Below are 17,287 nucleotides of genomic sequence, written 5' to 3' on the forward strand. Positions count from 1 at the left end.
TTAATGACTTTTGTTTACTATTTAACCTCCTTTTACATACCTTAAGAAGGAAGAGTAAGTTTGTTACTGTTGGGTCTGGAGACCTAAGGCAGATGAGGGAGTATCCCATCCCTCATAGAGAGCAATATCATTCCTGCATCCTAAGGAGAGGGAGGCCTGCATTCCTGCATCCTAAAGGACAGATACAGATCTGCCACAGGGCTGATGAGCAAAATGCTCTCAAAATTGTTTCCCCTCCCCCAATAAAGGTGAAAACCAAACCAGTTCACCTGAGAAAGCCCGCGAATCCACGGCCAATGAGAAAAACCCACCTAACCCAGAGTTAGAACATTCATAAAAAACCCCAGCCTTCACCTGAGCAGTGAGCTACCGGCTTCCAGGCTCCACTGGGCTTCTCTAGCTGTAGCCTTTCCTTTCTCTCTAATAAATCCTACTTTATATACCAGCTTTGGCTCATCATTCAGCTGCCTCACGAGCCAGTTCTCTGGCCTGTGAAGGCAAGGACCCTTGACACCGGCACATAACATTTTGGCGACCACGAAGGGATCTTTCCTCTGAACCAAGGTTGGTATGTCTTGAGCGCCAAACCAACAGGGGCATGCCTAAGGTGTGACCGGTGAGTGTCCAGCATCCTGCTGAATGCTCCTGCTGGGGAAACCCCCTGCTAAGGACTAGCCAAAAGCAGACTTCCTTGTGCTGCTCACCCTGCCTATCTCTTCCTATCTTCCTGAGGGACTTTCCCGTCATGGTGTCAAGCCAGCCACACCTTGCCAACTCTGGCCTCATGGAGATTCTGGCTCTGGGAGAGCTCATGCTCCCTCCAAGTCTGGGGTTTATTCGGGTATGCCTCATGCTACATTGGGGGAGTCCTGATTGGTTATGGCACCTGACCACTGCATCTCATTTCCCCCTGTCTAATGCCCCTTCTGCCTGAGACAGTGACCTGAGAGTGGAGGTTTTGTGTTGCTGAAAGTGTTCCAGTACCACTCAGTGGGAGCAACATAGAAGTACACATGATTGCTAATCCCTCAGGCTCTGCCTTCCCCTCCCTTACTGAGGATGTCAGGACACATTTTCTGCTCCCTCCCTGGTCCCTGGTCCCACCATGTGGCCTTTCTGTCTGTCTGCCTTCCCCTCCCTGGGCTTACTGGGATCCTGGCCTCCCATGAAAAACTTGTAGCATGATACCTTATGACTTAAGTTATTCCAACTAGTTTGCCAGGCCTCTCAGTCCAAAGCAACTTTGAATCAGCTGCTAGGCACCAGTGAGGCAAAACTGCGTACAAAAAAACTGCGGCTGCCACACTCATGCCCTAACTCCACCCCCACAAGGGGAGGAGGGAAAACAAACAGGCACACTCACGCACAGGGATGCTGGCCCCTGGGCACAGTGGGAATGCCTGCCATAGCACACATACTAGCTTGTCACCACTCCCCCAAAACGGATGAGAGGAAAAATAAACACACACAGGCATGTATACACGGGAAGGGGGAAGGGCGACAGGCTGCAGGATGGGACTGCTTATCCTGGGCATGGGAGGGGGCAACAGCACTTTGCTCAAGCCTGGTTCCCAGCCCCACCTTACACCTTGGGCCTGACCAACCCAGCCCTCATAAGCTAATTTTTATCTCAAGGTTATAATCCCAGATACAGCAAAATGGACGTTACTGTGATCTCTAAACTTCTCATTTAAAATTTCCTATACTTTTGGCCTCAGCATAAATTTTCCCTCCAAATATTAGCACTAGCTGTCCCTTATGGTACTGTTATTGCCCTGGGACACCCTCTGAATGCCCTTCTCTAACTTTTCAGATGATGCATTCCTTTGTTAAAAAGGTAGCCTTTATTAAAGAGGCTGCCTGCTGTTAGCTAAAAGGCAGGATCCTAGTGGTTTGGTTTTTTTCTCTTCTCACTGTGTTGGTTAGGTGGTCTAATCCAACCAGGTCACTTTCTCCAGTCCTGATCATGGATGGGGGAAAAGTCACAAGGCAGGGATACCTGGACTCATTGGTAAGGTCATTCCCAGTCAGGACACTGAGCAGAAGGGAACTGACCCAGTTTATTCTTGTTGTTGTCTTTCTAGATGGGACCTGCCCCTTCCAGTCTTCTGGCTTGTCTATTAAAATGTTGAAAGGAAATGTTGGAAGCTTTGTACTGAGGCCTGGCCTCAGTATACCTTGGGTGACCAAGAGAAGTGGCTGTCACAGAGTTCCTTAATTTCAATCACATACTCTTATTAAGCCTTTTCTGTAAAAGGGAGAAAAGTGAACTGAGGTCCTTTATGCAAATTTTATTTCATCTCTGAGACCACCCAGATTGGCTCCATAATTGCTATCTAGATACTCAAACGCTGGCCATTCTTTGTAAGCCACAGGATAAACATGGGAAAGGATGACCAGAAAAGCCCCTTATCAGTGACAAGGCCCCCACCACTACTCTCCATCCTGTGCCCTACCTTCTAAGCCACCCTAATATTCAGAACCTGCTAATGGGTGCTTTCCCCTTCAACAGGCAATGGTAGGAAGAGGGCAAGTCTATGTCCCCTTCCAGCTATCAGGTCTAAGGGAAATTAAAAAAACATCTGGACAGCTATACTGATGCACCAGATCAATGCATTCAAGCCTTTATCTCTGTGATCCAAACCTTTCAATTGACATGAAAGGATATTATGCTTCTATTAGACCAGACTCTTTCTTCATTAGAAAAGCAATGGGTCTGGCCCAGGCCAGTCAGGTTGGAAATGATTACCATTTACAATGAGCCCCAATACCCATAGCACCTAAAAATGAGGGAATAAATGTGTCTATACCTACAGGGGCACAGGCAGTCCCCTTGACAGATCCACACTAAAAATCAGAATGGTAAAGGGCTGATGGTTTGGCTCAAGCAGTAGAATGCTGCTTTGCAGGTATAAATCCCTGAGTTCAAATCCCAGTACAGCCAAAAGAAAAACATATATATATTTGGGGCTAAGGACGTAGCTCAGTGGGAGACTGTCTTCCCAGCATGTACAAGGTCCTAGGTTCAATTCCCCAGCATTGTTAATAAAAAATAAGTAGTGAGGAGGATAAATGGCATCAACACCACTTAATCCATCTCATAGTGGAAGGGCTAAAAAGGACCAAAGTCAAACTTCTAAACTATTCCCAGGTGACTGTAGTACAGCAAGGGCCTGAAGAAAACCCTTATCTTTCTGTATCTTAAGGATGCTATCAGAAAGCATACCACAGTGGACCCAGAGTCACAGGTGGGAGAGGTTCTCCTCAAAGATAAATTTCTAACACAGTCAATCCCAGATATTCATAGAAAACTCACAGTTTGTGGCTGAAGGAGAAAAATCATTGGATCAACTAGTACAGCTAGCCATGTCTGTATACTATAACTGGGACCTTACAGGAGAGAAAAACATAAGAGACATCATGACCTCATTGCTGCTCTCAAAGAGGGCCCCACCACTGCAGGACTAAGTGCCCACATCTTCAGATGGAAGGTGAGGTGCCACCTCCTATGGATTGATGGGTCCTGGCCTCCTGTCCTTGCTCCACTTCTTGGCATCAATGTTGAGGCACCTCAGGGTAACCATAATGGCAGAAAACCAAAAGGTAATTTTCCTGCTAGACAGTGGAACCTGTTTCTCTGTTTTACTTTTCTTTCCTGGTCCCCAGTCCAATGACAAGGTTATCATTTGGGGCATATCTGGCCAGCTCCTTAAGTGCTAGTTTACCTGGCCTCTGGCCTGGTCTTGGGGAGACCTCCTCTTTTGTCACTCTTTCCTCATAGTACCTGAAACTCCAGTGTCCCTGCTGGGAAGAGATTTACTATCTCAATTAAAAGCTCAAATTCTCCTCCCCTCAGGCACCTGTCTCTGCTGTCCCCTCCTTCAGAAACAAATACATTCCACAGTGTGGATGACTGTAGGGTGAGCCAGGATGGCCCTCCCTATTCAAATAAAACTCAACGATCCCTCAGAGTTTACACATCCAAAAACACTATCCCCTCAAGCTGAGGGATGATGGGGCCTTATGCCTGTCAAAATTCCTTTAAAAAACCAAGGGCTACTAATTAGTTGCTCCAGCCCCTATAATAAATTTAAAATTCTTATAAAAGTTAATGTTAAAATACAAGTTACAAAGTAAACAAGTGGAAAGGATATAGGCAGATATTGAGTGTATTTTTTGAGAAGTTAAAGAAAAAAGGAATGTTTTTTGGATGAGAAAGGATTTTGTAAAGAAGGGTTTGTCCTAAAGATTGTTTCAAATATCAAGAGGAGGGATAAGGACAAACCATCAAGGGGTTTAAAATGTTATATAAAGGTCTGAGTAAATTTTAGAAGTGTATACTAAAAAGCTTCGGTGTGTGATAAAGTTAAAGTTGACTATAATCTAAGAGTTGCCTAAAAGATTTTTAGGGTCATGTCAAACTAAAATCTAATTCTCTATGTCTATAAAATAAAAAGGTTATCTTAATATTATTCTGCTCTAAGTAACATCTACAAAAAAACTGTTATAGGGAAAGATTTTATCAAATAAATTATTTGTGTTTTCTGTTGATCTTGTCAAGCTTTATGTACTACTAAATCAGAGTTCATTTATGTATTTGCTCATGTGTCTTAAATGACCACCTCATAACAGTGTTGTGTCTATACTTTATCTAAATATGGTACAAACATTTACAAAGTTAAAAGTGTCAACTTATATAAAATAATGAGCTAAAGCACTCTTTTATCCAAAAATATTACATTTAACCTAAATCCTGACAGTCAGCCTGTTTGCCTTTGAAGATTCCACAAACCCTTCACAGCAACTAACTTGGGCAGTTTTGCCACAAGGATTTAAAGACAGCCCTCATTGTTTTGGACAGAGACTTATTAGGTTGGCACTACCCAGAGGCCACATTTCTTCAATATGTTGATGATGTACATCTGTGCAGAGCCACAGAGCCCCTCACCTGCAGGGCAACTGAGTCCTTTTTTAAAACTTTCTGGCCTCCAGGAATACAAAGTCTCTAAGGAGAAGGCTCAATTATGCCTACCACAGGTCACCTGCCTAGGTGTGGTCTTAAAGAGACAGACTCACTCCCTGAGTCGGGAGGGAATCCCCAATCCTCTGTTTCCCTCTCCCCCATACCATAAAGCAGCTTAGTGCTTTCTTGGGAGTTACAGGATTTTGTAGAATCTGGATCCCTAGATATGCATCCCTTACCAGACACTTTTTTATGCTCCTACTAATATCCCTCTTTGGGTCTTGTATAATAAATGATCTCTGCAAATTTATATCTCAACAGGTTCAAAGGATCAAACTCCAGCTTTTAGTCAAGGAATACTTACCTCTGCCTAGGCATGTACCATCCATCCCATTCTTTCAGGGGCCCATAGAGACTACTTGGTCAACCCCTGAGACAAGTACACTCTCCCCTATCTCCCCATCTCCCCATTGTCAGCAAAAAGCAGCTAGATGAGCCATCACCTCTCTCCCCAACAGCAGTTGTGTGCTTGTCTCAGAGGGGGGATTTGTTGGGCCTGGAGACCTAAGGCAGATGAGGGAGTATCCCATCCCCCATAGAGAGCAATATCATTCCTGCATCCTGAGGAGTTAAGAGGCCTGCATTCCTGCATCCTAAAGGACAGATACAGATCTGCCACAGGGCTGATGAGCAAAATGCTCTCAAGACTGTTTTCCCTCCCCCAATAAAGGTGAAAACCAAACCAGTTCACCTGAGAAAGCCCACGAATCCACGGCCAATGATAAAAACCCACCTAACCCAGAGTTAGAATGTCCATAAAAAACCCCAGCCTTCACCTGAGCAGCAAGCTACTGGCTTCTGGGCTCTGCTGGGCTTCTCTAGCTGTAGCCTTTCCTTTCTCTCTAATAAATCCTACTTTATATACTGGCTTTGGCTTATCATTCAGCTGCCTCACGAACCAATTCTCTGGCCTGTGAAGGCAAGGACCCTCGACACCAGCACAAAACATTACCTTACAAAGAAGGGATAACTATATTATATCTTGTATTGGGGAAAATAACAGTCTTTGTTGATATTTAATTACAAGTGCTAGAAAATATTTATTTTGCTTCCTCCTGTCATCCTCCATTCCATACCACAGAAATAATTATGTTTCTACATTGTTAAACATATGATAACAATTTGACACATTATGCTAAATAGGATATTATCTTTTTTATTAGCATATATTAGTTGTATGGGTCAGGGGGGTAAATTGTAACATTTACATATGTGCTTACAATGCATCTTAGAGTCACCCTCTTCATCATTTTCCCCATCACTCCCTCTTCTTAAAATAATTCAAAAAGGTTTCATTGTTCGATTTATATACATGTGTATGGGTACACCCACCATATTTGCTCTCTTTCACCCTCTCCATGAAAAGCCCTAAGTAATTCCATGGAAAATTAGTATTTAAAAAGTAACATGAATGTCTTGCTATAATATCATAAATTAATGACAAAATTTACACAAATGCTAACTTTTTTTATTCCTTCCTTAGTGGTTATGTCTTTGACTACGATTACTACAGAGATGATTTCTACAATCGGTATGTGAGTTTTTCATCCTTGTTTCCCTATAATTTAAATTATCATTTAACCATTTTGTGCATTTCATTTATGGGTGATCTTGATTGGAGTACCTAAAGTAACATTATTTTTTCTTGGTGGGACTAGGGGTTGAACTCAGGGCTTCACACTTGCAAAGCAGGAAATCTACTCCTTGAATTACACCTTTAGTCCATTTTGCTTTGGTAATTTGAAGACGGGGTTTCGCAAACTATTTGCCTTGGCCCATCTCAGTCTCCCAAGTAGCTAGTATTACAGGCATGAGTCACAGCACCTGGCTAAAAGTTACATTTTTATGGTTAAAAATAAAATAAAATATGACATCCCAACAAAATATAATTTAGACAAAATTTTCTCTTTCATTATACTTACTGTTGAATAGTAGGTCTTGGGGTTTTAGGACTTCAGAGTTGCATAAAGCTAAAACATCACTTATAATTTTTGGATAACATTTTAAATATTTAGTTAACTAATTATTGTTGAGTTAGAATTCTCAAGATTGAGAGATTTGTTAAGTCATGAAATGATTTGAGTGCCAGGTGTGACAGATCACAACTGTAATCCCTGCACTTGGTAGGTTGAGGCAAGAGAATCAAAAATTCCAGAGCAGCCTTGAGCTATATAATGTATAATGATACCCTGCCTTGAAAAGAACCAAATTGAGGTGGGGGGAGGGATGAGGGAGAGAGAGAGAGAAGAGAGAAGGATAAGAATAAAGGGAAGAAAAGAAGAAAAAAGAAAATGGCTCTAACCTAAAATTTATCTGTTCTCAAATGCTATATTGGTTAAATTCAGTAAAATTTACACACCATTCCTGCCTTGAGCGGTAGTATAGGATCATAAAAGCAACCATGCAAACTGAAATCATGCAAAATGTTGTTAGTAATGAATGAATAGGAAAACAGGCTTTTCCCAGGACTTTTAAATTGTTTTTCAGGACTTTGAAAACTCTTTGACTCTCTGCCCTACAAGCGCAGAGGCATCTATAGCAAAGCTAATAGTTGTTTAGCATACTATAATTTAAAGCAAAATGTATTGAAAATTAATTTATTTTGCATAAAAATTTATCAAAAATAATTCACAAAGTGCATGTCTTATTTCCATCAGATAAGTTGAGATACAGAACTGTATCTGCTTTAGGCTTTGGTGAACTCTCATACTTCTGAGATTGGATCAACCTCAACATTTTATTCATGTTGTGAACTATCTCTGAGAGCTCCATCAATGGGTAATTCTTCTGCCAGCATTACTTCCTCTCCATATCTTCATCCCTTTTCATCATGTCATAGTCACTTATTTTCTGTTTTGGTGGCACCGGGAACTCAGGACCTCATGCTTTGTATGCAGGCACTGTACCACTTCAGCCGTGCTCCCACCACTTTCTGTTTTAATTATTCTTCAGGGAGGCCTTGCACTTTTGTATAAGTCATCTTAGGATGCTAATTTTAATTCTGTCTCCCACATAGGTGGGATTACAGACTCTTATCACCACATCCACCTTGTTGTGTTGATGGGATCTCTGGTAACATTTTGCCCAGGCTGTCCTTGAACCACTATCATCCAGATCTCTATCTCCCAAGTAGCTGGGATTACATTGGGAGCCACCACATCTAGCCCACATCATATCTGCTTTCCACATTTATGTCAATAAGTTTCCTTTTGTTAATTTGCTTTGGGGCTATATCTACAGCTTCTCAAATGAAGAAGCATCAGCCTCCCTATGATCAACTACCACTTTGATAATTTTATTTATATTTATTATGAAATTCACTTTCAGTTTTATGGCTCTTTGGTTCTTTGCTGCACTTTCTTTTGATTATCCACTTTTGTAAAATGCCACATCAATTTATCACTGGGAAATAAGGAGGCATTACAACTACCTGACTGTCTGTATGTGAACTGACTAATGGATTAACAGCAACTGATTCTTAACACACTTTGGAAGAAGTAATGTAATTGGTGCTTGCTCATAGTATATTTCTTATGTACAAAGTCATTTGTGGATGGCAAATATAGCAGCAAAGTGTGAAGTTTATGAAATTATTATTTTTTTTTCACATTTTATTTATTTATTTATTTATTTTTTCATTTTTCTTTTATTATTCATATGTGCATACAAGGCTTGGTTTATTTCTCCCCCCTGCCCCCACCCCCTCCCTTACCACCCACTCCACCCCCTCCCGCTCCCCCCCCAATACCCAGCAGAAACTATTTTGCCCTTATCTCTAATTTTGTTGAAGAGAGAGTATAAGCAATAATAGGAAGGAACAAGGGGTTTTGCTGGTTGAGATAAGGATAGCTATACAGGGCATTGACTCACATTGATTTCCTGTGCGTGGGTGTTACCTTCTAGGTTAATTCTTTTTAATCTAACCTTTTCTCTAGTTCCTGGTCTCCTTTTCCTATTGGCCTCAGTTGCTTTAAGGTATCTGCTTTAGTTTCTCTGCATTAAGGGCAACAAATACTAGCTAGTTTTTTAGGTGTCTTACCTATCCTCACCCCTCCCTTGTGTGCTCTCGCTTTTATCATGTGCTCATAGTCCAATCCCCTTGTTGTGTTTGCCCTTGATCTAATGTCCACATATGAGGGAGAACATACGATTTTTGGTCTTTTGAGCCAGGCTAACCTCACTCAGAATGATGTTCTCCAATTCCATCCATTTACCAGCGAATGATAACATTTCGTTCTTCTTCATGGCTGCATAAAATTCCATTGTGTATAGATACCACATTTTCTTAATCCATTCGTCAGTGCTGGGGCATCTTGGCTGTTTCCATAACTTGGCTATTGTGAATAGTGCCGCAATAAACATGGATGTGCAGGTGCCTCTGGAGTAACAGTCTTTTGGGTATATCCCCAAGAGTGGTATTGCTGGATCAAATGGTAGATCGATGTCCAGCTTTTTAAGTAGCCTCCAAATTTTTTTCCAGAGTGGTTGTACTAGTCTACATTCCCACCAACAGTGTAAGAGGGTTCCTTTTTCCCCGCATCCTCGCCAACACCTGTTGTTGGTGGTGTTGCTGATGATGGCTATTCTAACAGGGGTGAGGTGGAATCTTAGTGTGGTTTTAATTTGCATTTCCTTTATTGCTAGAGATGGTGAGCATTTTTTCATGTGTTTTCTGGCCATTTGAATTTCTTCTTTTGAGAAAGTTCTGTTTAGTTCACCTGCCCATTTCTTTATTGGTTCATTAGTTTTGGGAGAATTTAGTTTTTTAAGTTCCCTGTATATTCTGGTTATCAGTCCTTTGTCTGATGTATAGTTGGCAAATATTTTCTCCCACTCTGTGGGTGTTCTCTTCAGTTTAGAGACCATTTCTTTTGATGAACAGAAGCTTTTTAGTTTTATGAGGTCCCATTTATCTATGCTATCTCTTAGTTGCTGTGCTGCTGGGGTTTCATTGAGAAAGTTCTTCCCTATACCTACTAACTCCAGAGTATTTCCTACTCTTTCTTGTATCAACTTAAGAGTTTGGGGTCTGATATTAAGATCCTTGATCCATTTTGAGTTAATCTTGGTATAGGGTGATATACATGGATCTAGTTTCAGTTTTTTGCAGACTGCTAACCAGTTTTCCCAGCAGTTTTTGTTGAAGAGGCTGCTATTTCTCCATCGTATATTTTTAGCTCCTTTGTCAAAGATAAGTTGCTTATAGTTGTGTGGCTTCATATCAGGATCCTCTATTCTGTTCCACTGGTCTTCATGTCTGTTTTTGTGCCAGTACCATGCTGTTTTTATTATTATTGCTTTGAAATATAGTTTGAAGTCAGGTATTGTGATACCTCCTGCATTGTTCTTTTGACTGAGTATTGCCTTGGCTATTCGTGGCCTCTTGTGTTTCCATATAAATTTAACAGTAGATTTTTCAATCTCTTTGATGAATGTCATTGGAATTTTGATGGGAATTGCATTAAACATGTAGATTACTTTTGGGAGTATTGACATTTTTACTATGTTGATTCTACCAATCCATGAGCATGGGAGATCTCTCCACTTTCTATAGTCTTCCTCAATCTCTTTCTTCAGAAGTGTATAGTTTTCCTTGTAGAGGTCTTTCACATCTTTTGTTAGGTTTACACCTAGGTATTTGATTTTTTTTGAGGCTATTGTAAATGGAATTGTTTTCATACATTCATTTTCCGTTTGCTCATTGTTAGTGTATAGAAATGCTAATGATTTTTCTATGTTGATTTTATATCCTGCTACCTTGCTATAGCTATTGATGATGTCTAGAAGCTTCTGAGTAGAGTTTTTTGGGTCTTTAAGGTATAGGATCATGTCATCTGCAAATAGGGATATTTTGACAGTTTCTTTACCTATTTGTATTCCTTTTATTCCTTCTTCTTGCCTAATTGCTCTGGCTAGGAATTCCAGTACTATGTTGAATAGGAGTGGAGATAGTGGGCATCCTTGTCTGGTTCCTGATTTTAGAGGGAGTGGTTTTAATTTTTCTCCGTTAAGTATAATGCTGGCTGTAGGTTTGTCATATATAGCTTTTATAATGTTGAGGAACTTTCCTTCTACTCCTAGTTTTCTTAGAGCTTTTATCATGAAATGATGTTGGATCTTATCAAAGGCTTTTTCTGCATCTATTGAGATGATCAAGTGGTTTTTGTCTTTGCTTCTGTTAATGTGGTTTATTACGTTTATTGATTTTCGTATGTTGAACCACCCCTGCATCCCTGGGATGAAGCCTACCTGGTCGTGGTGAATAATCTTTTTGATGTGTTGCTGAATTCGATTTGCCATTATTTTGTTGAGGATTTTTGCATCAATGTTCATTAAGGAGATTGGCCTATAGTTCTCCTTTTTGGAGGTGTCTTTGCCTGGTTTTGGGATAAGTGTAATAGTGGCTTCATAAAATGTGTTTGGCAGTTTTCCTTCCCTTTCTATTTCATGGAACAGTTTAAGGAGGGTTGGTATCAGTTCTTCTTTAAAGGTCTGATAGAATTCAGCAGAGAATCCATCAGGTCCTGGACTTTTCTTTTTGGGGAGACTCTTGATTGCTGCTTCAATTTCATTTTGTGTTATAGGTCTATTCAGGTGATTAATTTCCTCTTGGTTCAGTTTTGGATGATCATATGTATCTAGAAATCTGTCCATTTCTTTTAGATTTTCAAATTTATTTGAATATAGGTTCTCAAAGTAGTCTCTGATGATTTCCTGGACTTCCATGGTGTTTGTTGTTATCTCCCCTTTTGCATTCCTGATTCTACTAATTTGGGTTTTTTCTCTCCTCATTTTAGTCAGGTTTGCCAGGGGTCTATCGATCTTGTTTATTTTTTCAAAGAACCAACTTTTTGTTTCATTAATTCTTTGTATGGTTTTTTTGGTTTCTATTTCGTTGATTTCAGCTCTTATTATTTCTCTCCTTCTATTTGTTTTGGGATTTGCTTGTTCTTGTTTTTCTAGGAGTTTGAGATGTATCATTAGGTCATTGATTTGGGATCTTTCAGTCTTTTTAATATATGCACTCATGGCTATAAACTTTCCTCTCAAGACTGCCTTAGCTGTGTCCCATAGGTTCTGGTAGGTTGTGTTTTCATTTTCATTGACTTCTAGGAACTTTTTAATTTCCTCTTTTATTGCATCGATGATCCATTCTTCATTAAGTAATGAGTTATTTAGTTTCCAGCTGTTTGCATGTTTTTTGTCTTTACTTTTGTTGTTGAGTTCTACTTTTACTGCATTGTGGTCAGATAGTATGCATGGTATTATTTCTATTTTCTTATATTTGCTGAGGCTTGCTTTGTGCCCTAGGATATGATCTATTTTGGAGAAGGTTCCATGGGCTGCTGAGAAGAATGTATATTGTGTAGAGGTTGGATGAGATGTTCTGTAGACATCTACTAGGTCCACTTGATCTATTGCATATTTTAGATCTTGGATTTCTTTATTGAGTTTTTGTTTGGATGACCTATCTATTGATGATAATGGAGTGTTAAAGTCTCCCACAACCACTGTGTTGGCGTTTATATATGCTTTTAGGTCTTTCAGGGTATGTTTGATGAAATTGGGTGCGTTGACATTGGGTGCGTACAGATTGATGATTATTATTTCCTTTTGGTCTATTTCCCCTTTTATTAGTATGGAATGTCCTTCTTTATCTCGTTTGATCAATGTAGGTTTGAAGTCTACTTTGTCAGAGATAAGTATTGCTACTCCTGCTTGTTTTCGGGGGCCATTGGCTTGGTATATCTTCTTCCAGCCTTTCATCCTAAGCATATGCTTATTTCTGTCGGTGAGATGAGTCTCCTGTAAGCAACAAATTGTTGGATCTTCTTTTTTAATCCATTTTGTCAAACGGTGTCTTTTGATGGGTGAATTAAGTCCATTAACATTAAGTGTTAGTACTGATAGGTATGTGGTGATTCCTGCCATTTAGTTATCTTAGTTGTTTGAAGGTTTGATTGTGTGTACCTAACTTGATGTTACTCTCTACTGTCTTGCTTTTTCTTATCCTGTGGTTTGGTGCTGCCTGCAGATAATCTTAAATACAGATTAAGTGCATTAGTATCAGAAATGTGATTTGTGTTGTTGTAAAACTGATATTATTGAACCAACACAAAACACTGAAATCCATGCATGTCCATGACAAGCAACCTGAGGATCAACTATAATCACTGGAAAAAATTTAAAAAACAAAATTAAAAGAGGCACATATGTTTTAAGCCCTTAATATAAGTACTATAAAACCAAAAAATCCAAGGTATAAAATGAAAACCTAGAAAAAAGTTTTCAGTAGACATATTAAAGAGTGAAGAAATGCTGTGATCCCTCACAAAGGTTTTATTCTCTCTGTTCCAGCAGCATAGGTCATTTTTCAGTTCCACAAGAACACCACAATTCTTCCGGCTTCAGTCCTTTCTCGATCCTCAGACCTCCCTACACTACTTCCTTCACATAACTTCATCCTTGGATCTCAGCAAGAGCAGCACTCCCAGATTAAGTTAGGTCCTGTGCTCACCTATCTCAGGACACTTTCTTCTCCTAATTTGGATTGCTATATTTCCTTCTGTAGTGGCAGTATTTAACTCAACAATGATGTTAATTTTTGCTTACCTTGTTTCCACAGGGACTTTCAGTAAACCTCACTCATAATGGATACTCAAGTTTTGTCATTAATTCATCTCCTTTAGGTTTAAAGACAGTCATTTTCTCCCAGGTCACTTAGCTAATTAGAGGCAGAACCACAATCATAATCTGACCATCCATTTTGATTTCAAAACTCACTGTGTGACTATCCAAAACAAAAAAAAAAGCATTAGTCTGCACTCTTCACTTCAGAGCAGTCAGACACACAACCACATAAAGCATGGCTCTAGTGGTAGAGCATATACCTAGCAAAGCATGAAGCCCTGAGTTCAAACTCTAGTGCCACAAAAAAATTTTGTTTTAGTTATTTAATGGCTTATAACAACTATTCTCAAAGTGCACAGAAATCTGGCAGCATTAAAATATTCCCATTTCCTATTAAGAAAAGATAACATGGAGAAAGTATTTATACCTTTTGAAAATTTTAGTTTTTGATACATTTAAAAACATTTTTACTATGACTTATTTTTAAGACTACAGAACATTGTCTTAATTGCAATGACTAAGTTTTCCATGAATAAACCTTGTCTTATGGATTGTCGATATGAAATTATTTTATTATCTTTCCTTAACTTACACACTTCATGTATTTCTACCTAAAATGGAATTTTTGCTCTACAAGTTAGAAGAAGCAGATTTTGATAAGAAGTCTTAAAACTTTGGATGAATCAAGTTTTTGGTGATCTTATCTTTAAATAGAAGCCAGAATATTTTACTGTTTATACATGATAGCTCAATAAAACAGATAGATGATAGACAGATAGACCTTACTCTTTTTTTGTATTATATATATATTTTTTATTCATATGTTCACATTTATAAACATTGTTTGGCTCATTTCTCCCCCTAGACCTTACTCTTAAAGAGGAAGGTCCTTATACAGTGAAACTATTACAAAGCCTGAAAAACTTTCCGATGACTTTCTACTACACAAAAAGCAAAGTATAAACAATTTTAAAAATCATTTATTTGTGTTACTTGCAATCTGTTTGGCTTCTTAGTGTGCAATAGATCAGTATGGTTGTATTTCAACAGAATATCTGAACAGTCTGTGGTCTCATTCATTTATTTTTCATCTTTTGCTAAGAAAGGCATAAGTATCTGCCACTTTGGATATACTCATAAGCTCCCTGTAAACAGAATCCCATGAAAGCAAAATAGACTAGAGTGGATGGACAGGATGAACAGCCTACAGAGTCACTACAACCATTTTATTCACCATAATTGCTCCTGAGTTACACTCAGTTTATATTTATGGTTAATAAAAAAAAAATTTTTGTAGCAGTGCAAACTTGGGCAAGTTATTTAGTACTACCATAACTGTTATCTCATCTTTTAGATGAGCATAAAACTATTTTCTAACTCATAAAATTGTGCTTATTAAATGAATTAGCATATATGCAATGAACAGCACTATCCCTGATATATTTTTAGTGCTTAATCAATGTTAGCTACAGGTAACAATTAGCAATAACCATTAACAATGATAGTGAACATGTTTCTTATCCCGATACTTATATAGGAATGTCCGTATGACAGAAACATGATAGTGGGTCAGTTGTCCTTCCATAACTGTGACACCTCTGAATTATTCTGTTTTCATTATTTTTGCCTAACCTGCTCCCCAGAGCTTTACAGCTGAAGCTGAACACACCTGCAGAAAGAGAACATTCAACCATTGTTTAACTCCATGGTGCTTTGCTTATGTCAGAAAAACAGAAATCACACTTGTTATGTTTAGCAGAAACAATTGTATATATCAAACCTTGCTTACCAGGTACTGAGAAACTGAAAAAAAAACCAGAAGAAAACACTATTCAAATGGAATAAGCAACTGCAGGAATCAGCTATCACATTAAAGACTGGGGAAACAAAGCAAAAGGTTGTGATTATCAAAATTTACTTTAGAAAAAGAGTCTGGCAGAGCTGAGATTATGAGTAGGAGCTTCTTCTCAGCTGGTGCTGTGGTATCTGTGTGGAGCTGGGACCTACTCCTTGGAGGACAGGACACAGGTTGCTAGTTTGGATGTCTTGCAGGAAGTACAAAGCAGCTTCCCTCCCAGGTGTTGCAATATTACTCCAACTAGATTCTGATACTGCTACTGAACTGCATTACTGCTGCCAGGAGGAAAAACAAGGTGAGGAATGCTGAGAAGAACAGGAAACCAAAACAAAAAGCAGCACAAACCACTGCCTCTTCACATCTCAGTCTCCTGGGGCCTTTTATTGACTGAACAGAGTAGGAAGCCTGGGCCCCATCCATGCCTCACAGACACAGGGTCTGAGGGATTTCAACCCCACTTTGGCTAAGAGAAGGCCTGAAGCTGAGAAGCAGCAGCTTCATAATTCTATATCCTAAGGAATGGGCAGGTTCGGGATGTTAGTGTAATCGAGGGGTTTTCATCCTTAGACAGTTTTAACTAAGGAGACTTCTCTGCATAAAGTTCCATCTTGTGAAGATTCCAAGATGGCAGGTAGAGGGAGGAAGCAGAAAGCGTGTCTCCTATAGTGAAATCTTGGAGAGACACTGGAGACACACCTTGCAGGCAAAACCACCAAGAAGAGGCAAAACGTTGACCCCTCCACACCAACAGCCTGCTCAGAGAATCTCCACTTCACTTAAATGGAGAAACCAGGAGGGCCCCCAGGCCACCAGTCACCTGTGCCCAGATGGCTTGGGAAGACGAGGTGAGCTAAGTGGTACACAGCACTCCCACAGACAACCCTGGGTCAGAACAGTATAGCCCCCTGGATAGACAGACCTCCACCTAGGGAAAAAAGAAAAACTGAGTAATAAGCAATAAGAACAATAAAGACACGTTGCAAAGAGAGTGGGGCACCCCGAGCACCAAAGAGTAGGGAGGGGACTCCTTCCTGGAACTGTAAATTAACAAGCCGGGCCTGGCGGGAGAGGTTCTGGTGGGACCAGGGGTATGTGCCCAGCAACCAGGAGTGGGAAAGCTTGTGAGATTGGCAGAGGGAGGAAAACTCCACAGGAGAGGGGGGGAAGACCCACCTACCACGTGAGCTGTAAACAAACACACCAGCTGGCAAGAGCAGCAGCACTGCCCAATAATCAGGAGCAGGAAAGCTTGAAAAAGAAGCGGTGGGAGGAAAACTCCACAGGAAGGTGGGAAGACCCACTTCCCATGTGAGCTGTAAACAAACACACAGGCCAGAGAAAGCAGATGCAGTGTCACCTCCCCAGTGTGCTTGGAAAGGGGAAAGCTTGTAGCAGTGGCTCATGCACAGGAAAACTCTGAGCAAACAAAGCCTGCAGGGCCAGATGAGTGTTAAGCTCACCCCAGAGATCTGCATAAATAACACCTCCAGCTACAGCAGGCTGACAGCAGTGGGCAGGCAAGCCACAGCCACAGATAGCCATTCACAGAACTGTCTCCAGACTCTTTTATTTTTTCTCTCTCCCTACCTTTGATGAGAAAACAACCGAACTACAACTGCATGCTGAAAAACTTACTGAAACTGTATTGCATTTGAACTTGGGACACTTTGTGGGGTTATTTTTGTGTGTGTGCAGTTTTGTTCTACTTTATGTGTCCCCTTTGATGAGACAAATACAGAACAACATCTGAGGCACCATCTCCAGAATTGGAGACT

At 40.1% G+C, this 17,287-nt stretch overlaps 1 protein-coding gene across 10 annotated transcripts in view; it reads left to right on the top strand.

The window, feature by feature from the left end:
* Window positions 1–17,287, top strand: part of Ralyl (RALY RNA binding protein like) — a 735,459-nt gene that overhangs the window by 620,688 nt on the left and 97,484 nt on the right. For all 10 annotated transcript variants that reach the window (XM_074068782.1, XM_074068781.1, XM_074068784.1 and 7 more), the window contains one exon: window positions 6,507–6,554. In XM_074068782.1, the coding sequence (XP_073924883.1) occupies window positions 6,507–6,554 (48 nt within the window). The remainder of the gene's footprint in view (window positions 1–6,506; window positions 6,555–17,287) is intronic.

Source organism: Castor canadensis, chromosome 3 (genome assembly GCF_047511655.1).
Source record: "Castor canadensis chromosome 3, mCasCan1.hap1v2, whole genome shotgun sequence".
In the NCBI taxonomy this organism is placed as follows: domain Eukaryota; kingdom Metazoa; phylum Chordata; class Mammalia; order Rodentia; family Castoridae; genus Castor; species Castor canadensis.